This window comes from Hippoglossus stenolepis, chromosome 19 (assembly GCF_022539355.2).
Source record: "Hippoglossus stenolepis isolate QCI-W04-F060 chromosome 19, HSTE1.2, whole genome shotgun sequence".
In the NCBI taxonomy this organism is placed as follows: Eukaryota; Metazoa; Chordata; class Actinopteri; order Pleuronectiformes; family Pleuronectidae; genus Hippoglossus; species Hippoglossus stenolepis.
This window is the reverse complement of record NC_061501.1, coordinates 1,567,702-1,591,346: the sequence shown is the minus strand read 5'-3', so window position 1 is coordinate 1,591,346 and position 23,645 is coordinate 1,567,702. Positions and strand designations below refer to the sequence as shown.

General features: G+C 41.6%; 1 protein-coding gene across 3 annotated transcripts; it reads left to right on the top strand.

Moving 5' to 3' along the window:
* Positions 1-6,770: 6,770 nt before the first annotated feature.
* Positions 6,771-23,358, top strand: ptbp2a (polypyrimidine tract binding protein 2a). 3 transcript variants are annotated; one of them, XM_035142391.2, is made up of 14 exons: positions 6,771-6,898; positions 8,389-8,416; positions 10,430-10,448; positions 14,052-14,224; positions 15,236-15,376; positions 15,859-16,014; positions 16,096-16,206; positions 16,330-16,540; positions 16,915-17,030; positions 19,061-19,094; positions 19,677-19,769; positions 20,050-20,266; positions 21,379-21,456; positions 21,622-23,358. In XM_035142391.2, the coding sequence occupies exons 1-14, from the start codon at positions 6,891-6,893 to the stop codon at positions 21,749-21,751; spliced, it is 1,515 nt and encodes a 504-aa protein (XP_034998282.1). In that variant the 5' UTR covers positions 6,771-6,890; the 3' UTR covers positions 21,752-23,358. The 3 variants fall into 3 exon arrangements, with proteins under 3 accessions (XP_034998282.1, XP_034998281.1, XP_034998279.1); XM_035142390.2 differs by having other exon boundaries at positions 10,430-10,490; positions 16,330-16,528; XM_035142388.2 differs by having other exon boundaries at positions 10,430-10,490.
* Positions 23,359-23,645: the final 287 nt, after the last annotated feature.

Sequence of the window (23,645 nt, the reverse complement as noted above, 5' to 3'; positions counted from 1 at the left end):
GGCAACTAGACACTGAACAAAACCTAGAAAGAATAACAGAATTAATTCACGTGAATGTCACTTTCTCTGTCTTGATAAACAAGTTTGCCTTTATCTGAATGATCTTGAAGAGCCATGTTGTTACATTGAATTAAAATTCTGGACCAATCAGTGACATTCAGACACAGACAAACTCACAGTTGAAGATGATTGTTTGTTGTAAATTCCTAGGTGCACCATTTCTCTGTTGAGGGATTTGTTTGCCATTCACTTTTCAAGATATGGATAACCTCCATCAGCTAAAAGAGAAGAGGACAGTCAGGTGGAGAATAGCGGACATCAACATGAATGGGGATCTTTTTTAGAATGCATGTGTCACGTATTGATATTCACAACAGTTCTTGCATATTGCTTACATTTGAATTGTGTAATATTTAAAGTTGAAACACTGGGACCCCCTTAAGACCTGATATTAACATCCAGCCTTAGTGATTCAATCACAAGTGGTCAGCAATAAGAACAGGTCTGAGTGCACCCAAATGCGTCCTCAATGCGTCCTGAGATCTGATCACTCAGACCAGATTTGGAGGTGAACTGGGACGGATGTGACCACATTCTTTTTGCTGTGTGAATGCAAATGTCCAGCTACAGTTTCATATAGGATCAAGCATATTTTTGTACGCTTGGTCTGTATTGGCTGGCTGGCTTTATATAGCACTTTTCTAGTCTTGATGACCACTCAAAGCACTTTACAGTAGAGTTTTTGCCATTCACACACAGTACATACAGAACTGGGAAAGGGCAGTTTGGGGCCTCTCCGGTCTCTGCACGCTCTCTCCCTCTCGAGCTGACACAGGCTCAGTGTCATCAGATACAGTTTTCTCAGACTGTATTAAAACAACCTAATTTGGTCTTTGCTCACATTCATTTTCATACAGAAATATCATCCGTGAGACCTCTACAATCATTTTTAGGGAACAAAAGTAACCATACTAACTTTTAAAATTAAATTCAAACATTTAAATCACCTTTCTTTCTTGCAGAGCCTCCACTTGAATCAGTGGGTCAAGTATAACAACTCTTGGCCTCTGGTATCATGTAGCTATTGAAGAGATGATATAAGTGAGTGCTGCAGTGATTAGTTTGTACTAATACTTGTCCAGTGATTTTACAATAACAAGTGAAACAGTGTATCAGCAGCTTCATTTCATTTCATTGAACGTAAACTAGTGCAGTGTGTGTGCATTTGGAAGGAGCAGTTTGGCCTGTGCCAATGCTGATTGCATCTTTCTTTCTGAAACTGTAAAAGTGACCTGCAGTAATTGTAGGGCCCTGCCCCTGGACTCAGTCCACAGAACCCTGAACTGGAGCATTAGTTGTCCTGCTGTTGTCGTGATCAACAGCGTAACCAGAATGTTTCTGAGTCCCAGTAGCTGCTGCTCCATATATCTGGTTTATTCAAAGTTTATTGATTTTGATTGTATCACAAGTCCAAATCGCACCAAATTCAACATTGCACTTCCTTGGGCGCTTAACAAAACACATGCAAGTGTGAAGCTGATAGGATGAGCGGTTTTCGAGATCTGCACTCCACCGACAGAGCTATGGTTTGTTTCTGTCGTTGCCAAGCAAGACTCCGAGTTTACTTGCTTTACCAGTAGCACTGATATAAGATAAACTTAGTAGGTCTACAATAGTGACATGTTTTTGGTCAATGATCTGCTCTTACACGTGCAAATCAAATATTACCAAAGAGCAATTAACAAGACGACCTGAGGGACCTTCTGCTGGGGCCTGAGAACTTCCTCAGACAAAAGTGCATTTAGAGAAGCTGTGCATTTGGGAGGGAAGGATTTATCGTGGAGTAATGAACGACATCAATAACACATTTGATTTATTCAATGAAATTGATGGTGTGTTAACATCTGCCATCAGTCATGCAGAGGCACGTATGAGCATTTCTGACGATTTGATAGTAATGACTGTGAGAATAGAGATTTTGCTTTTGGTCCAGTGATTTTTGTTTTTAAAAGTATCAATCATGATGAGGAGCTCTTTTAAAGTAAAATTTGGTCTTGGAATCAATATCAATCAATACTAATTATTTCTTAACTTCTTTAGTGGCTTCCAGGTCTGCAGAGGACCAGATTAACCTATTCCAGATGTCCACACCATACACTGCTATGTACACAGATGCCGGAGCCACAGGTGGTAGTAGGTCGCAGGCTGCTGGGCTATCTTCAAGGTTCAATCAAATGAAGAGGTTAGATGACCAAATAATTGCAAAAGGTTTTGGAATGGATGACGAGAGTGAGGGTCCTTCTTGCCACAGTGGAGGCCAAAAGGGGGAAATGGTAGAACTGTGTTGAAGAATGAGCGTGAAGGAGCTGGCAGGTGGGGCGGGGGGGCTCGAGGGAGACTGGAGGCCAGTGGAGATGGGCTGGCTTCTGGATGATGAGCCCAGTGGTGAACATAGCAGGCGGAGAGCCAAGCCGGCTGACAGGTAAGCACGGGGTATTCCTGAGGCACAGGAAAACAGACACTTGTTCAAGCAAAAACACATGAAGATGAACTCATGCTGTGTCTCAAATCGAATACTTCAGTCGGTACACTCACATGTGGCACACAGTTTGGAGTGGTGTGTTCAACAGGGTAGTGGTGTCCCGAATAAAACAGCTGCTCAAATGACGATCGCATGTGACCACGACTGTCACCTGCCAAAATGTCTGCGTTATTCTTTGACTTGACTACTGTGAACTTTTTTGACGTTGACTATAGTCAGTATATTCCCTGAGATAGATTAAGTGCTCTTGTTGTTGAAACCTTTTAACTTATCACCATAGGTCTACACAATAAGTGTGCATACCTTTTTTGAGTTAAGTAACTTTCTATATCTTGAAGTGTCATTTTATACTGCATGTATACTGTGGCCGATTATTTGTGTTTGGTGCTGCCATTTTCACTCATTTGACATGTTTGTGGTCCCTGTGCTTCCATTACGTATCCAAGACGGTGACTCTTGAGGGCGAGAAGAGTCTTTTGTTTTCCACTAAACTTTTTGACTTTGCATGAACCATCCAGATACTTATAGTGCACTGGCTTGTGTCCATGCTTGTCAGTGTGAACATACATTCAAAATTGCAAGTGTATGCAAACTGAGACACGGTGTAGGAGTTGATGGGATGAAGTAGTCCGGAGATCTCTCGGCGTGCATTTTATTTCATAAACATTTCCACAATACAGAGCACTTCCGGGGGTCACCCAACATTCGCTTTTAACCACTCCCAGTGCCCTTGTTACCTTGGTAACCCCACAGCGTGCAAACCACATAGTGCAATCAATTAGTGTAAACCAATGTCACAGCCTTTGGTGAATTCTGTCTTATCACGTGTCCACTACAACGGCATAATTACAATGTAATATATATTATGTTGGCTTTACTTTCAATAAACGTATGAAAAATCATTGCCTCCGAAATGAGCCACTGATGGCACCTGAATGCTATATAAGACTGAGAATAGCAGGGGATTCTTCTTGGTCATTATCTGTTCTATAAAGGCCTATTCGAGAAAGAGAATAAAATGCTTGAAATGAGAAATTCGGATTTTGACAAAGCAGTTTGTACTTGTCAATGCTGATCAAACAGTTTTGTAATTCTGGTTATTCTAGTTTCAAGCCTGCTAGCTTTGAACAAGGAAAATGCAAAGAATGCTGAAATAATATGATAATAAAATGTCTCATTGCTACATTAATAATGGTGACAAGACTGATAATTTCTGCAAAAGCAAATACAGTTTGACGTAACACATAATCGTACACTGCTTGAAATAAATGTTTTCTCAACATGAGGAAATGTTGTGTTGTGAGCACTGTTGGGCTGTTTTGTGTTCATTCCCAGCACATGTCCTGTCAAACTGATGAAGATGTTTTCGTTCTTTTGTTCTTGACTGCTTGCATGTGTTTTCTTACGTTACAGTGAATTGAGCTCTCAGGGCCACAGTAAGTATTCCTTTGTCAGAGGTAAAATATGTCTGTGCTGAGTCAAGAGCTCATTTCGGCAACCTATTCCCGTATTTAGCCCAAACACATTGTTTGTCTCCATATCACATTTGACAGACTTGTTTTTTTCGTCCCTTTCCCTCTTGTTAATAACAATATGCCTTGTATCAGTGGTGCAGTGGGCACCGAGCAGGATGTCAGTCCACTGTTATTTCCTGAGCAGCGTGCAGGACTGATAAACGGCGGTGATTTGCTGAGTGTTTGACAGTTTGCTTATTTCCCTTTGGCTCAGAGGGCCCCTCATCAGCTAATTTCAACATGGCAGCTTCAGAAGCGCAAGTCTTTGGGGAAATGTCATTTTTAATTAAATCCCAGGTCCTTTAAGATAAGCAGTTAGGCGTTAATTTCACCCAGGGTGTGACGTTGTCAGGAACCCAGGAGCATGACGTATGTCTGTCAAGATTAATCATTATGCAAACACCGTCGTGTTTTTCTCTTTCCTCTTGCTTGAAGGAGTCTCTAACTGCCCAGCGAAAAAGTCATCTGAATGGACAAAATGAACAGCCCCTCTTGTTATTCTGTTTTTCATGATGTTAATCGACATTTTTGTACCATTCTAAATGACCAGGAGACATTTAGTAAATCAAAGTGAATTAAATGATGTTATATAAATAATACAGATAAATATATACTGCAGTGTAAAATCCCCTTGATACCCTGAGAACACCTATGACCTTATGTCATTCAGACACTTTAAAGCTGCAATAATTACAGACTGTATATCAACCCTTTGATACACAACTTTTGCAAACCCCTTCTAATGCACCACATGGGTAAAAAATGACCCGTATTCATGTCCTATGTAATTACATGCATGTCTGTGTGTATCTCTTCATTAGCTTTGAGATAAATGTATTTTATCATTTGATATTCCAGGTATTCAATAAATATCTTGTTTTTGACTATCAGAAAACATTTTTCCTTTCTTACTTTATCAACAACCATAGCTTTTGTATTTCTACATCAATTTTACACGCGTGGGTCCAAAATGACCCGTACAGTATGTATTCACTACAAAACACCTGCCATACATTTCACACAGCTGCTTGAAAACATCTGATGCATGTACGTCTTATTTTACAATCCATTACTTGTGAGGAAGAGAAATATGTACAATACTAGCTAGTTGACATATTCTTAGATCAACCGCTAGATCTAAGAATATGCAGCCTTTTGAAATGCAACTAAACTGAATTTGAATTTATAAATGTTTTAATCGCTTAAGAGTTGAAATCCTCTAGTGTGCAGCAGCCTTTAACTAATGGCCATTGTAGGTTCCCCACCATGTTTGGAAAGGGGAGAGTGAGGCTCAGGATAGTAACACTTTCTGACAGTGCTCAAAATATGAGGACATTAGAAGAAATATTCTAAAAAATAAATTTACTTTACACACACACATAGCTATATACAATATATCATCCGTGTGCTGACTGCAACAGGCAGATCTCTTTCTCCCGTGTATCGGTGCTTACTCTAAATCTACAGTGTCGCCTAAAGGAATATAACTGATACATCACTGCTTCTCAGCGGCTGTGGCTGAGGGGGGAGGATGGTCCTCCTCCATGCCGAAGTGTCCTTGGGCAAGATACTGAACCCCGAATTGCCCCCAAGAAAAAAAAGTGCAGCCCATTGATGCACTGTTTGAATGTGTGTGTATATGGGTGAATGTAAAACTGTGATGTAGAGAGATTGGTGTGGTGACCAAAACTAGAAAAGCGCTATATAAATACAGACCATTTACCATTCTATCTTGAAGGTTCAGTCGTTTGTGTTCAGAAACGATGCTGTTGAATGGTACACAGACGACAACTAACATGGAGAGATATTACTGTCAGGCATTACAGGGCTCATTGCAGTTCCATAGCTGACCACTGATTAGCAAGACTTGGAATTGTGTGGCGCTGTGTCGTGCTCACGAGTACTTAGCATTCAGCGTAGAAGAAATCAACACCCATCTGTGTTTTGCGATGAGAAACATAAAACTTGCACTGTCTAAGAACTAAAGTTTTAAAGACGTTTTTATTGTAGGACACTGTGCGTGACAATTTTATCATCAGCATTAAATGCACCGCGTGCAAATGTAATACTCTGCAGCCAATTTATGGTCAATTTATGACCTTCATTTCGTTGATTTTAATTTAAGATGTTTTAAGGAGCCACGGGAACACTGAACACATCGGGGAAATTGAAACTCCAGGAGAACAGCAGGAACATCAAAAGTATGGGATGTTTGATCATTTATATCATATATAATATCATTGATATCGTTTAAAATCGATTTTCAGTGTGTTAATGGCGCGATTCGCTCGCTGCCAGTGGAATGAATAGAACAGACGCCGAAACCATCGCTGCAGATGGAAGCTACTGTTATCCAATAGTTTCTCTCCAAACATCTTAAAATGTGCATATTTAGATCCCAGAAATTGGACCTCAGTATTGCTTAAATCCTGGCTACGGGCCTGCCCACTTTTCCTTTGTATTCGATTTATTAATTTTTTATAGGAGATGGTTATGGATGGAGTGATGGATGGAGGGTTGTGTCTTATTTCCTGCCTGTGTCCCAAACAAAGGAGTGACACAGTATTTCCGTTCCAAACCAACGCAGCGGTTACAATGGTGAACGTCCAGTCAACAAACAGCTGGTACCCTAACACGTGTCGGTCGGTCGCCGTTTGCTCGATCACCACCGCGTTCGTCCAATGGCTTCGGAACTTGTCGGTAATTTCCGACACTGCATCGTCTAGCCTCCATTTTGCTCTCGTGTGCGTGTGTGTGCGGTGCGCGCGCAGTGTAGGTGTAAACTGGAGAGAACGCAGGACGGGAAGCGGACGCGCGGTGAAAGCTCTACAGAAATGGACGGGTAATGTTTTGATCCGCGCTGTTGCCTTGCTGCCGTTACGGAGGAAGCACCGAGTGCCCGCGGCCGAGTGAATGCGTCGTTCAGTCAGAACGAGGACGATGTGTGCGCTGCGGGTGCGAGGTTTCCATAGCCACGCGCTCTCTGCAGGGACCTGCTTAGCATGTTAGCATAACTTAGCTGACGCCCTGTGTTTTGTTTCGTTATTTGCGCCGCAACGCATCCTTAATAGGAACGCTTACCCTACAGAGGGACGTAACAGGGATGCGTGTGGATAGTCGCTACTGTGCCTTCATTCGCCACAATCGTATCTGACAGCTGCGTGCTAACGAAGCGGCTAGCGAACGTTGAGCTAGCCGCCATGCTAACGAGCACACAGTGTTGTTGACCCTTTGTGTTGTAGCTAACGCAGCTCTAGCTCGCCGAGCGGCTCCTGTAGCTGTAACCAAAGTCATGTCAGTCTCTCAGGACGCCTTTGATCTCAGTACTGATATCATTTTTGCGTGTGTGTGTGTGTGTGTGAACAAACACTTCTCCAGCCCAACGTTAGCGAAACACTACAGGACCCGTTTTGTAATGAATGACACTGATCCGGCCACAGCAAATGTTATGATCGGTCCTCCAGGGTGTGTCAGTCCACAGAAGGAAGGAGGGTCATGCCTCGGTGTGGAATGAAGCATGACTTTCAACAGCATTTGAGTGTGTGCCCCTTGGACATGTTTTTGATGGAACCCAGTAATATCACAAACCCACCCAGAACCCTCTGACATCCTAGAGTTTCATAATGAGTCGGAAAATAATTTTACAATTCTCAGTGTTTCACACAAATGCATCTATTTGTGGCCACCACCACAACATGACCATTATACAAATCTGACTTCATTACAGAGCTGCACACCCCTGATCTCTCCCTCCCCCTCTCTCTCTCTCACACAGGCACAAACAGATTGACAACAGTCGTCTATTATAGTTGGGTTGTGTTTGGACTGTTGAAGCAGCAATGATGGACATGTTCATTTGTAAACAGCAGAGAGCCTGAGATCCATGATCACCCGTGACTGTTGACAAATTCTAATGTCAGGTGTCAATCACCGTATTTAGAGCTTTCCACTTATGAATGGATCACTCAAAATGATAGTTAATGCCGAGTGTGAATAGGGCTTATGGAAAATAAGTAATACAATTAAGAAACACCCTGGGTTCTCAGTGGGACTGATCATGTTAAGGGGCTTGTATGGGCACTCAACAAACTGGCATCCGTCTGTAACATTTCTGTGTTGTCAAAAATCTGTTAAAATATTATAATAATAATAATAATAATTTGCAGTTTTCAAAGCGTGATGCATCAAAACACAAAGTTGACACCCAATGATTTAAACCTGGTTTCAGAGACATTAGAATAGTGTCTTATTAACTTAACATTTTGTGTATTTTATAGTTTTCCCAATTAAAATCCATTCATTGTGAATAATTGAAAATATTTTGTCTTACAGCATCAGCGATGTTGCAGTTGGAGTCAAGGTGAGTCCTCTGTTATGTTTATTTTCAAGTGTTCAATATACAAATCTCATGTTTTTACTTGCATTCCGCTTCAGTTAAACAAAAGATTAGACGACACATGTTGAAAGTTAGAATTTTTTGCATTCAAGCAGTACCAGTAAAGGTCTCAAAGAGGGAAGTAATGTCTGTTTTTATGTCTTTCTTTCTTGTTTGCAATGTGAAAACATTGGGTGAGTTATGCTGCCCATCTTCTCCTTTAAATGGCTTCAGACCTTTAGCTGTGCTGTTTTTTTTGGTCTTACATAATATTTGCTTAATAATTAGTAATATTTTTTCAGTTTTGGATGATTCACTTTGGTAAAAAAAGACTCAAATGGTGGTAGCAAAATGTCATTTTTTTAACATAATTGAACAGTAATATTACATGTTGAGCTGCTTACTTTTACACATTGAATTTATAGGACACCTACTGACATACAAAAAAATTATATATATATCTATATATATATATACACGAAAATGTTAAAAACCCCACGGCATTTGGGATTCTAATTTGGTCTAAGTTTCGGTTCTCAACCCTACCGGTCACAGACTCACTCGTGCCGTGTGCAGATCACAGATTGACGGTGCTCCTAGAATTCTCTGAGCACTAAACTGCATTTGTCATTACCACCAGTAACTACAGCTGTCGCCGAACACATCAGGACTGACATTTTAGATATTGACACTTATCTCGATTTAATGAAGAAAATAATCGACAGATAAGTTACAAATAAATATCACTAGAAAAAAAAAACTCAACATTTGAAGAAGCAGTTGACTTTATTTTACTCCTACATTGTGCCTTCTCTCTTTCCTACATCTGAATTGATCTAATTGTTGGCTTCATTTGTTGGACCGATGGTTAGATCAGGTCTACGGTACATTCTACATAACAGGAGAACAAAAAATCCAACATGGATTTTGGGCTTAGCCCGAGGGTATTGCTGTGTTTTAGACCTTTTTGAAACACGGCTAATGTCCATGAAATAAATATGTAGAGACAAGCCATGAAGATTAGACCACATTTCTATTTAAATTCCTTTCCTGAACATTGTAACCTTGTGTTAACACCAGAACAACCCGATTTCTTGTAAACATTTGTTTTGAGCTTTCATAGCATTAGAGTGGCTTTAATGAAATGGGTTGGGTTCATGTCCCTTCTGATCACTGAACAAACCTGTTTCCTTGTGTAAATGCATTGTTCTGGCTACATAACCAGATTTGTTGAGTTCAGGTTGCATTTTAGTCGGTACAGAACAAAGTTAAAGTCCCCCCTCAAAGGGAAACGCAACAGCAGTAAAATATTGATTCCTGATTTGGTGGTATTTGCTGCCCCTTTTATTTCATCAGTATTTCAATGTCAGAAACAAAACAGAGAGGGTGACCAGCTGCTGGGTGAGAAATCATGTCTTGGTTCCTTGTAGCTCATGCACTGCGTGCTCACATTTTGACCTAAGTCAGACAACTTTATTACCCTTTCAATTTATTTGTGTCATGCTGCTGTAGCAGGGGCCTACAACATCTAGTTTATCGTAACCATAAAGAATGTTAGTGACAGAAGAACAATTGGTTCAAATTCAGTCAGACAGAAACAAGGAGAGGGTGTATGGAGCTATTATAAAGTTGTGTGGGTAATGGGTCCCTAGCCAGGTTCCTCGTCATCCCATCAGTCAGGTTTAAGACCACAAGGCGCCGGTCAGGTCCAGCGAGCCTTCTGGGACCTAGTATAGCTCAGGATGAAATGACACGTCTTGACATCTTAAATTCAGCAAGATTAAACCCACACCAGTAGAGGAGGAGCCAGTCCACTCTTCTGCTGCTTTATGTCCCTTTCCACCTACTCTCCAAGCCTCCCTTTGTTCATTTAAACTGTCTTTAGAGAGCTCTGTTTTATTGTTGTCTTTGAGGGCCTGTCTGGAAAATGGAAATAGTTTTCCCCCCATTATTTCACACTGTGTCTGACTGTCCGTCTTTGTGTTTTTTCTTCCACAGAGAGGATCAGATGAGCTGAGTATGTACAACAGTCCCAACTCTGGCATGAGCAGTAGCAGTGGTGAGTTCGTTCCGAACGACCCATGAATAGGGAAGGGATTGACAGACTTTCCATGAAGCCATTTGATCAGTAGTGACGGATGGCATTAAGAGGAATCAAAGGATTAATAGGTGTTTGAAAAGTGAAACAGGCTGCGTCAGTTGAACTGTTCTCACATGGGAGCTTTTTAGCGTGTGAATAACATCACGCTCCTCAGTAGGTGGGCACCCACACACACACACCACATCATGTGACTAGAACAGACTTGGTGGATAGCACTGCATTTTAATGTCTCCGCACGGTTCAGATTATATCAGAAGCATCTCAAAGGAAACAGCTGAATTAAAGATGACTGAAAGAGCTGTTCACGTCGCTACAAAGAGACGACGTGTGAAGCTAGAATATTAAACACTCTGCTATCAAAATAAAGTGTTAAAAGCATACAGAGGGGTTTTGGGAGATTGTCGCTTTAATCAAATTCCCAGTCTACCAATGCTACTCCCTGCCATAACCAAGCTAATGTCGCCCTAGGGAACTGCCTAATAAAGTGAGATAATGATGCTCAGGCCGCCTCTGTGTTTGGTAGCTTCAGAATATCAACCACCGTCTTAGATGGAGGCCACGTCTTTCATTCAATCCTGTTATGATAGTTTCATGTGGCCTTTCACATTATACATGAGTAGGTCAGGTGTTGTGCATGGAGAGTGTTAATATTAGCTAATGGTGTGAATATATTAATGAAGGAATTGTCATTAGTGCACAGTGTCGTGTGGCCTCATCATTGTGACCACACGTGTTAACAACATGTCATTATGCTCTGTTGAGGCTTGGTAAAGTTGATCTAATCCATTACTCATTACTTGACACATTCATTAAGCTCCATCCATCTTTACTCTGACACAAAACAGCCACATTTCTCTTTTAGGTCACTGTCTTAAACCATAAGAAACCAGGATTGTCACTGGTATCTTACTAATTTGACCAATAGTGAATCTTCAATACATGAGCATCAACATAAAAGTACATTAGTGTTGTATCTTACACTGACCAGTCTGTGCCCTTAACGTTATGGGTGATCTTAAACATAGAAAGAGTCGTTCCACTCCCGACATGTATTGTTACCTTTAATCTGTAATGACACAAAGGTCTGCCACATGAGTGTGCATGTGTGCAGTCACATGACTTGGCGTTTGATTGCATGGCAGCTGATTGTGAGCTGGACCAGGTCCGACTGGTTCATAATTTAACATCGTTCCATGAAAGGATTCATGAAGAGCAAGGTATCAAGCTATTCAATATAGGTGCAGTAAACAAAAACAAAAAAATCTAAATCTATTGTTGTCACCAGAATTTGCTTTTAAAACAGCACAAATCCTCCTGGGAAATCTCCACAGCTGGACGTGAATTTAGTCTGTCACAGTGTCTTATTCCTCTTGGTTTAAGGCCAGATGACTTGATGATGTTGAGATCAACGCTCTGTAAGGGCCACACCACCTTGTTCTTTTATCTCTGAAAATATATTCTTTAATGACTTTGGCAGTATGTCTTGGGTCGATATACTACAACATGAATTAGAGTATTATATGAACAGTATGTGAGCAGTCAACATCTGCCATTATGCACTCAGGGAAAAACATCCAAACGCGTTAAAATGACAAAGCCCTGTTGTGCAGCTGGGTGCTTAAACAGATTGAGAATAATTCAGTCTCCAGGTTTATTAGGCTACCCAGGTTTGTTTATTATTATTGCACTAACAGTGGTGAGCGTAGATGTCATCACCCGGAGTTATCTTCACATCGCCTTCTCTGCTACCACCGCGGTATCTCTGCTACGTGGGTCGCATATACTGCAGCCCTGCCCCGGATGGGATCTGATTGGAAAAATACATTTTGTATTACAATATGGCCAATTACACTAATCAAACACAGGGAATTAGAAATAGGACTTTTCCTCCACTGCAGTGAGGGAAATAGTGGTCGGCTGTTTGCGGCAGGCAGCGCTTATGGAAAGCTCTGGCTATTTAACTCCACTGTTAAGACGGGTTGCAAATGTTTTACAGTGAACTGTCTTGAGGGCTGGTTTATGGTCTCTTAGAAGTAGTTCGTAAGATGTGCTGTCCGACCACGTCAGTCATCAAATGCGTTTATGGTTCCTTGTGCAATGGCAAGCTGGCAATGTGAAAAGCCAGCCGTCATTGAGAGGGGAGGGCATCATATTGTTAATAAATGGGTTTTATTGTCATACTGTCTTTCATAGGAGATTTTACATGGATTGGCACGTGGTTGCTTTCATGCAAAATACCAGAAATTTGTTCTGGAACAAATTTATAAAGAAAAAGAGAGAGCTCGTACCTCCGCTCAGGTCGCCAGTCAATATCTTATACACAAGTCTCGACACATCAGCCATCTTGGCAGCGCCGCCGGGCAGTTATTTAGGGCTAACAAGACATGGCTCTTATCTAAATGAATAGGAAGGAAGCCAAATCTACTCCTACTTTCAATGGTCACTATTAAATGAATATAAAGGATTATATTTTCCATCGGAAATTGGCTGACTCCATTGTCAGTTGTTTTGCAATCGCTTAAGCGGTGTCTTTTTATTTTGCTGATATAATGGTCTATCTCCTCCACAATTCATTCTACTATGGAAATGAACCTACAAACTGGCACTTATATGAAATAATATTTATTCAGTTCAGCCTGATTCCACTTGCTCACTTCTCTGATACGCAGACATGCACCAGCTCAGCTGACCTCTCTGACCTTGTACCGTTTAAACGTTCATTTGTTTGTAACCACTGATCACTACACAATGATTATAATGTTAAAATCTTCCTTCATAGTGGCGCGCATTCATTCTTATTTGTTGTGTATTTTGACTCTTTAGTTTGGCCCATGTTTATGACCTATACTGCAGCCAAAGTGAAGCCAATAAACACTTTGGCAATGGAAGCTGACTTCCAAATCAGTTTTCAATCAATCAAATTTTATTGGTATAGCCCATATTCACAAATCACAATTTGTCTCATAGGGCTTTAACAAGGTGTGACATCCTCTGCCCTTAACCCTAAACAAGAGTAAGGAAAAACTACAAAAAACAATCTTTTAACAGGGGAAAAACTTAGAAACCTCACAGTGCAGTAGATGCCACGTGAAAATTTTGAAATGCTGCGATTTAAAAAAAATCCCCCTTCCATATAATGCAGCAGATAATTAATTCCCACAGAATGAATTAAATCTATGGTGGTAGCGGGTGTGCACACGCATGTAGATCGCTCTCGTGCTTCAGATTCCAAGTGAAAGTTACACAGACTGAAGAGTGCAAGGGAAGTTCTTGCACGAGAGACAGCTGCATTGCATGCTACTTCTGAGTATGCGCACAACTGCCACTGAAACATGAGGTCTGACTGTGCGTGGACTGACAGCGTGAGCATGCTGCAAATAGCTGACAATTTTCTTACCTAACTCAGCTGAGCCTAACGTCACCTAGCTGGATAGTTGCATGTGTGGAAAACCATATTTAACTGGCTATCATTGTATGGATTAGTGCAGTTAATCTGTGCTTGTTTAAATTGAATTGTAGATGGGGCTTCCAATGGCAGTGACAGTAAAAAGCTCAGGGTGGAGGAGGCCCCTCCGTCTCGTGTGCTCCACATCAGGAAGCTGCCCAACGAGGCCTCGGAGACAGAAGTCATCGCCCTTGGCTTGCCTTTTGGCAAAGTCACCAACATCCTCACACTAAAGGGAAAGAACCAGGTGAGTGGGAGACATGGATAACAAGATTCAACAGTTTTTTAAAAAAACTCTCTATAGCTCTTTAAATGTATGTAATTTCTGTGTTTCTGAATTTATAGAAATTAACCTTCACACATAACCAATTTCGTAATTCCCTTGTTCGTAGTTGTTTAGATTTTCATTAATTGTTGAGCATCAGTTCAACATCACAGATAAATTAATTGAGGCTGAGCCAAGGCAGGTGGCGTACAAGGTTTACAAATCTATATGATAGTATTGTCCATTCCCTGGAGGACAGTGGTCATATTTCAGTCATCTTGACCTGTCGAGAACCATGTGTCAGTTGACATCTTGCTGTACCACACAAGTGTGTTTGGACACAGTCCCGTTATCTCAAACAGCATCTGAAACATGCACACAGCTCGAACAAAAGCCGGCCTACAGCCTATTGTCAGCCTGCTGAGGTGGCCAGTAGGACACACTTGGCATTTGTCCCCCAGTTATCTGTCAAATACACCTACTTTGTTCTCAAAGAGCGTCTGCTACTCCTGATCGATTGATCGGCACAGGCCTCCTCTCCACGTTTTAGACTGTTTGGTCTGTGTTGGTCTGATAACATTTCTGACAGGAGACTCTTAACACGGTAAAAGACGACCACAACTGTGTGTCTGTCCTGAATCAGCTGTGATTATAATTATGCAGTGGCTTGATATCTCGAAAACAGTGAACGTAGCGTAACAATCATTGTCTGTCTGTCTCCGCATCGATGCAGGGTCATTCACCTCCGCATCAGAAAAATGTAATGAATATATAATTCACCCAGTGAACACTTTGCATTACTGACCTCACTGGTGTAGTAGTTACATATTAGGTGTTAAGTCTGTTTATTTATCCTCTTATCTCAATACTTGACAAATGTCATTAACAAAGGTGTAGTGTTTTTTTAGGTGATCACTGTTACTGATCATATACAGATAATTTACTTGTTTATTGGTTACTATGTTGGTGAATTTCTTGTTTTCTCTATTCCAGGCATTCTTGGAGATGGGGACAGAGGAGGCAGCCATCACTATGATTAACTACTACACCACAGTAACTCCTCATATCCGCAATATCCCCATCTTCATTCAGTACTCCAATCACAAGGAACTCAAAACCGATGCTGGAAATCAGGTAGGGCTGCAACTAATGATTCTTTTCTTCATTTATTAATCTGCTAAAAATTGTTCCTGAATAATCGATGAGTTATTTATTCTGTGCGATAGTGACAAATTAACATAATCACTCTCCAGAATCCAAAGTGATGTCTTCAAATAGCAAAATTACAGTCAAAAAGTCAAAGATATTCAGCTAGCCATAATGTAATAGCTATGAAAACTATAGCCATAGCATGGGGATTTTTGCTTGAAAACTGAACTTGTGCATAGTAGCCCAATAATTTTCTTTAGATTGACTAATCGGTTAATCGACTAATAATTGGCTGTTACTCGTGCCTCCTTTTTGTGTTGCTGAGCACTACTGTTTTTTATCGGCTGCCTTACCAGTTACTTACTAGAAATGTTGAGGTCTAAAACTCAAATGATAGTGATGTTATATATGTCTTATAACCAGTGTGGACAAAGTTGTCAGTGCTTGTTATGTTTGTGCATTAACAGCGGACCCAGGCAGTGCTGCAGGCAGTGTCAGCAGTCCAGTCGGGTGGCTCACCAAGCTCAGACGTTCAGGATGCCCTCGCAGCAGCCTCCAGTCCCGTGCTGCGCATCATCATCGACAACATGTTCTACCCAGTAACCCTGGATGTGCTGCAACAGGTAAGCAACCCCCTTTTCTGACCTTTCTCGCATGTTCAAGAATAGTCATTGTGAAAGTTTGTATTTTCTTTTTGTCTGCAGATTTTCTCCAAGTTTGGCACAGTTATGAAGATAATCACATTTACCAAGAACAATCAGTTCCAGGCCCTTCTACAGTTCAGTGATCCTGTTAACGCACAGCAAGCAAAACTGGTGAGACATTACATACCTTGCGCTCCCACTGGTCATGTTGTGCAGCTTTGTTACTTATCAACTACAGTCCAGATGTAACTGGTAAACATTCGGAAAATTATGATTTTTTTTTTCCCCCGCCAGGCATTGGATGGTCAGAACATATACAACTCGTGCTGCACACTGCGTATCGACTTCTCCAAGTTGGTGAACCTAAATGTCAAGTACAACAATGATAAGAGTCGTGACTACACACGACCTGAGCTTCCCGCTGGGGACGGACAGCCCAGCCTCGACTCCACGGTGGCCGCTGCGTTCAGTAAAGATTCCAATTCTCTCCTCGGTAAGATCCCAGGTAGATTACACTTTTTATATTTTTTCCTTTTTTTATATTTATTATCGTTTGAACTTATCGTCATGACCATAAAGTTCACAATTATAGGAAAATGTGATTAGATTTGGCATGGTATGAATTAAGTCATTTGACCTGTCATTGGCCAATAGTCATTGGCCAGGTTTGAATAATTTGTAAACACAGTATAGCTTTTAAATACTTTACTTAATTGAATTAAGTAGTGGCTGCTGTTGGAGTTCAGTCCTAATTGAAAATAATCACAAATAAATAATAAATCAAATAAAAGCTCTTATAGTTTAGTTTGTGGTGTAATTTAGTGGTTCAGTGGAAGTGCTGCTCTCCATTCCATGATTTTTGTGTCTGTTCCCTGTCAGGAGCCCTGAGCCCTCTGAGCGCTGCAGCGGCGGCTGCTGCTGCTGCAGGGAGGGTGGCCCTGGCTGGACAGACAGGGTCCAGCGGGGTCCTGCTGGTCAGCAACCTCAACGAGGAGGTCAGTAACACACATCCAAACACACCAGTCAGATGGAGCATCTAAGGCTTGAACTCCACCACTCCTTCCCACCACCTTCATTCCTCTGTTTTGATTCATTTATTTGCTGGTTATAGCCAGTGCTCTTCTGTGCTACCATTTCCATTTTCATTGTCTTGTGTCTGCCATTCAGGTCCATTAAGAATGGTGGGATTTTGTACTTATTTGACCTGATAACTCAACATGGATCTGTTAAACTAAACGGCATGTTTTGGCACATTTGTGCAGTTCTATCTTTAGGTTTAGTTTTAAGTAAGCTGAGTATAAAGAAATAACAAAGCAGAGAGCAACATCTCTTTATTGAGATGATGTGAGAATGACAGGGTGGCTTTCTTCGCCCATTTCCAAAATGTCCCTTTTCTTGTCAGGCAGATAATATCTAGTCCATGTCCCTAGAAAATCCTATGTTCTGTCATTGACCGGGAGAGATTCTTGAAAGAGCTGTGAGTTTGTGTGCTGTTGTATTTATGGTCTCAGCTCTGATAGTCACTAATCACTGGACTGTCCCGACCTATGTTCCACTCCTTTTAACAAAGAGATGGACTGGACCTCTAGTTTCTTCCAGTTAGTTTTATATGAAGCAAGAATTTTTGTCTAACCTTTCCTTTGCTGTATTTTCTAGTGTCCTTTACATGACCAGGGCCTTCCTGTTGCTTTTGTTCCTTTTTGGTCAGGACTCTCTATGTCCTCGTAAGAGAGGGGGATTTGTTGTTTCTGTCACAACACCCAAAGCCCTCCCCTCTTTCCTCCTCCGATGTTCTGCCCTTCCTTTCTCTTGTCAAACTGTATCTAACTCGGCTAACTGTCTCTCTTCTCTTTTTCTCTCTAAGCTCTCTTCATCTCTCCTCAGCTCATATGAAAGCTCATATGAAATCATTTTGTGATCTCTTAACCCGTGTCTCACTTTTGGGAACAAATACCTGCCTCTCTGAAATGCTTGCCCACTGTCTTTCCTCCCTTTTCCTATGCGTATTCTTTTTTATTTTTTTTTTAGAACTGTGAACTAAATAGCATCTAATCTGTCTCCTAATGTATCTGTCTCTTTTCCTCATCAGTCTATTCTCTGGCTGTGAATGAATGTGTCATCCTGGAGCCTTTGACAGTATCTCAAACATTCAAACTCAACCTGTGACCTGTGTTAAGATACTGTGCTTAAGCTTTCTTTTAGCTTCTCTGACTTGTGTGAACACCACCTTTAAGTCAAGTGGCCTTCACATCAACTCTTGCATGCCCAATTTTACTGCAGAACAAAAATTAAACTGCATGGTCTCGGACCTAATTCTCCCCCCCTCAGCTTCTCATGTTCTCGTACCATTCTCCCTCACTGAAAGATTGTAGATCTTCAGATTTCTTACCTGCTGCATGTTGTTTTTATCCCATGGTTATGACTTTATTGCTGATTTTTATTATGATTTTGACTGAATGTACCTTTACCCCATGCTTGTCCAGGGTGACCTACATTTGGCGCAAGTTATTTGCTGTATTCTGACTAAAGAAAACATTGATCCAAGCCATTATCTCTGACCAAACTACCTGCATTATTCCAGTGTACTGACCTATATTTTATTTTTTGTCCCTCCCCCCCTCCTCACGTTTTAATTTTTTTTATTTTTTACCCCATTTTTGCATTTGCCTTCCTATCCATCTCCCCTCTTTCCTCCCCCTTCTCCCCTCCATTCGTCCTGCCCCCCCTCCCTCCCTGTGCTGGGGGTTGGGTGTAATTTTTTTAACCCCTCAAATCACACCCTCTTCCTCCCACGGTATCCCTGCCCCCCTCAAAAAACCCCCAACATGACTCCTCTTCTGCCCGCCTGCTCCCCTCCTCCATGACCCACCACCTCCATCACTCTCCGGGGGGGAAACAAAAACCACCATTCCTCCTACCTACCTCCGTTCTGGATCGATCTGTCCATATCTACCTCCGCTCCGCTCCGACTCTTCTACCTCTCTACCTGTCTCACGCTGCTTGTTGCTCTTCTCTCCCTCTAAAGATGGTTACGCCCCAAAGTCTGTTTACCCTCTTCGGTATGTTATCGTTAGCTCTCTCTCTCGCTCTCTCTCTCTCTCTCTCTCTCTCTCTCTCTCTCTCTCTCTCTCTCTCTCTCTCTCTCTCTCTCATCTACCACCTCTTTTTTGCTCTATTTCCATTCTATCTTTGACACATTTGTCATTATTATTATTATGATTATTGTTACAATCCTATTTACATTTATTTGCACACAGTAGCCTGGTAATTTGTAATACCTTGTTGCCCCCTGTTTGTTGGTTTGGGTTAATGTTTATTTCTTTGCCCTAAACTTCATGATGTAGTTATTTGTTAATGCACGGTTAAGTTATTATTTTTGCATGATGTTTTTATTTAAAGCCATCTGATACAGCTTGATAACTTATCTGTTTAGAGGGTGTCTCTTCTCCTTCTTTACCTGTTCTTTCTACACACCTCTCACTCTGAAGTCTTCTTTCAATTTCTTGTGTGTATTCTATTCTCTCCTCTTTGCTTCTAGTCTTGAAATGTCCTTGTCTCCAGTGCAAAATGTTTTTAGAAGTCTAACTGTCTGCTCTCTCTCCACCTCACCTCCTCTCCTCATGCCTGCGGCTTTAATACAGGAGTGTATGGTGATGTCCAGAGGGTAAAAATACTCTACAATAAGAAGGACAGCGCTCTCATTCAGATGTCAGACGCCAACCAGGCCCAGCTAGGTAAGAGGATGTCATATCCAACCAAATTCACTCATTCAGAGTTGTCAGCACCCAGTGGAACCAGCTAAGTGAATGTGTACAAAGCTTTTCACTGCAACAGCACAATTATTTAGCTTTAAGGCCTATGGGCCTCAGGTTTCTGTAACAGGACTGTTCCAGAATCTTATGATATAAACACAAACGCTGTCTCTCATTTGAATATTGGTCTAGTTTCAACTGTGTATTTATTTACATATTAACAGCTTCCTCTCCATTGACCTTTTCTTTGACATTGTTAAAGCAATGAGCCACCTGAACGGGCAAAAGGTGTATGGGAAGATCATCCGAGTGACCCTGTCCAAGCATCAGACGGTGGCGCTGCCCCGTGATGGCCTGGATGACCAGGGCCTGACGAAGGACTTTGCCAATTCTCCACTCCATCGCTTTAAGAAACCGGGATCCAAAAACTTCCAGAACATCTTTCCGCCCTCTGCCACCCTCCACCTCTCCAACATCCCGTAAGTACCACGGCAGCACAGGAGCACTCAGATCTGTAGAGAGGTGGCTGGAGGAGACTGTGTCCTAAATATCCCTCATAACACCCAGAGGTGGAGGGTGTTGTTAATACAGGTCCACTAGGGAACAACAGTATTTTTTTAATTGCACAATGGCAAAATAGAGGGATAAAGGAACAGAGCCATAAGATCTGGCTCCCTTCAAAGAGCTGTAATTCCCATCACTACTCCATATCCTCCTGGAAAGCCCTGCCGGCTCCTTGTACAGATGAATGTGATGAAACAGTACCAGACAAAGCATTAGACAATAGTGGCTTAGTTTTTGTTTGTAATGAAAAACATGCATTTTGGAGCGAGGTATACGTTTAAGCATAGCAAAACTAGAATGGCACTCAGTGAAAAGCACATGCCTCCGCCAATCAAATCAAATTCAATCAAGTTGTCCAGATCTGCATCACCGAAATGTACTGGCTTCCTTTGTGGCCCACGTCCCATCGATTCACCAAGTGTCATAGAAATTCTGTGTTGCAGTTTTTTTTTTAGAAAGAATGAATGTGCAGCTGTTAAGAAAGATTTTATTCATTTAAGAAAAGTATTGATCATCATGTGGTGGTCAGTGTTGATAATGTCGTGGTAATTAAAAAAAGATTAAGGTTAAAACTGTAGCGGGTCGTGTGTGTGTGTGTGTGCGTGTGCGTGCGTGTGTGTGTGTGTGTGTGTGTGTGTGTGTGTGTGTGTGTGTGTGTGTGTGTGTGTGTGTGTGTGTGTGTGTGTGTGTGTGTGTGTGTGTGTGTGTCACACAGCAGGCGCGAGAAGAGAGCCAGCAAGCATTCGATGAATGAATGGATATATAGAATGTTATATAAAATGTAGTAAGTGCCAGTTCGTGGGTTCATTTATAAATTTCAGGCATGAGACACAATGACTTGGCTCTAAGGCGGCTCTAGCCCATGGAAGAGTGGTTCTTAAAAGGTTTGCAGGTTGAACCATCTCTGAACCAGCAGCAGCCCAGCACTAGCACTCAGTTCACTTTGGTGGAAAAGGGGTGCGAGTGCATCATGACAAATGTGAACTCCCTCCTGACTGGAATCTGAATGCAATCTTCATTTTAACAGACAAGATGTGACGGAGGACGACCTGCGACTGCTCTTCTCCAACGCTGGAGGCACTGTGAAAGCATTCAAGTTTTTCCAGTAAGTAGAAGTCACACAGTGCATCACCATCCCTTTACCGACTGCTCACGATGTTCTATCTTGGAACAATTTCTGATTCTAGCTCGAGTTTGAAGAAATGTGGTGTTTCCCCCCCTCACGAGGTTTGTTTCCTGTAGTTCTCAATCATTCTGTCACATTTCGCAGGGATCGTAAAATGGCTTTGATTCAGATGTCAACAGTGGAGGAGGCCATCCAGGCTTTGATTGACCTTCACAACTACAACATGGGAGGCAACCAGCACCTGAGAGTGTCCTTCTCCAAATCCACCATTTGAGAGAGGCACCCACAAACTAGAGTGGTTCACCGTCTCTGAGCCGGTCAGAAACCTTTCAGACTGTCTGGACATTGGGGGGGGGGAGGGGCACATTATTGAAATAGTTTTGTTGTTGGGGTTTTGTTGATCCTGTCATTCCTCGAGAGACACTGGAACCTCTGACATGCATCCTTTTTTAAAAAGAGAACAATTAAGTGTGTTTCAAATACTGGATCATCCCAGCTATTAACTGTACCTCTGTATTTTTATGTCAGAATATTGACATGATTGATTGTCCCCCTGTATGATAGTTTGGTGTAGATTAATGTTTAAATCTTGATTTAGTTAAACGATTCAGTACTCATGTGCCTTACTTGACATTATCAACTGTTTGATGGACATCTTCATTAACACCCTCCTTTGCTTTTGAGGCACATTGGTATTGCATATTATTTTTGGGGGGTTGGTGTGAATGCAAGCTGTTTTTTATGTAGACGTTATTGCAGTTTTTTAAAGCTATGCTACCAACAGGCCAAGCTTCTTTGTTTTGTGTCCGAGTTTTAGATTCATAACGTTTTTTTGTTTTAGTTTAGAAGCAGAAGAGAGGAATGTACCTGAGGCAACACTTCAGAGTTTTTACAGCAGCCTGCTACAGGCAGTTTAACTTGAATTCCATTATTCCAGGGATTTTCAAAGTCTGAGAGTGAGTCTCCTCTCAGCCAAAAGAAACGACGTCTGCATACCACACTTAAGTCTACGGGCTTAGGTTTCTCCCAGACAACTTTGTAACTATCTCGCTAAGGATATTGCACATAGTAATGATCTCCTTTTGTTAATGTAATAACTTATGTCATGTATTTTCACTTCCATTCACTTATCCTCCCCCATGGGATGGCCCACCTCCCACTTTGGAAACCCCTGCATTATTCCACAAGTGTGTTCGGTCTAAGATATTTTCCCCCCCGCAGTTTGGACTTCACAGCTCATACTCAAGATGAACCATCTTAATGTAGCTCATGGCTGAGTATTTCTTTATCTGTGTTTTTGAAGCCTATCCTGCTTTTTCCACATCAGTGAGGTGTAATTGTCAGTGACAATGGTTTTTCTAAGCATGTATATTGACAATAGGATCTGGCATCAGAAAGTGTTGCATGCTGTGGAAGCAGATAGAAGATGAGTCCACTGTGATGTCATTGTCATGTGACAGTTTACTAGCGAGGGCTACTCGGTTGGACCAAAGTTTCTGTGCCTTTAGTGTTCCTTTAAATCATTAGAAAACTAGCATTTCAAAACTATGGAATGTTGCATTTCAGGAAGAAAGAAAAACAAACAAGTGTCCAGATAAATCCCACTTTTTTTCTTTTGATACAATAAGTCCACTAGACTTGAGATGTTTTCTCAGAAATAATAGTCATGTATATTTTTTTCCTCCAGGTCTGATTTTATACAGGTCATCATGTAAAATTTGGTATAGTTCTGAGGCACAATTAAAGGATGAATTGTTTTCTAACAAGGGGAGGTGCGACTTGGTTTCCTGCTTTTTGAGTTTTCCCTCTCATGGTCTCTTGTGTACACTGCATTATCTCTGTAGCATGTCTAATAAAACTCTTCTGTAGCTCTGCGTTCTACTCCTCTGTCTCTCCTCTCTTCTGTCCGTTCCGCTCACTCCTGAAACCAGCTCAGTCCCAGGGTGGGAAGGAAGCCAAACTCCATTTTGGAGCCACTTGACAAACTAGCTCTAATAAGCCCGATTGAGCCCTCTGATGGTTCTAATTCACAGGACAAAGAGGTGTGTTTTCTTGATGCATTTCCCACCCTGCCAACTGACACAATCTATTCCTCTGATGTCTTGCTCTTCTCTCCGCTGGTAGATGCCTATTTTCTAATCAGTCTCTAAGGGCCTCTGCTCTCCCGA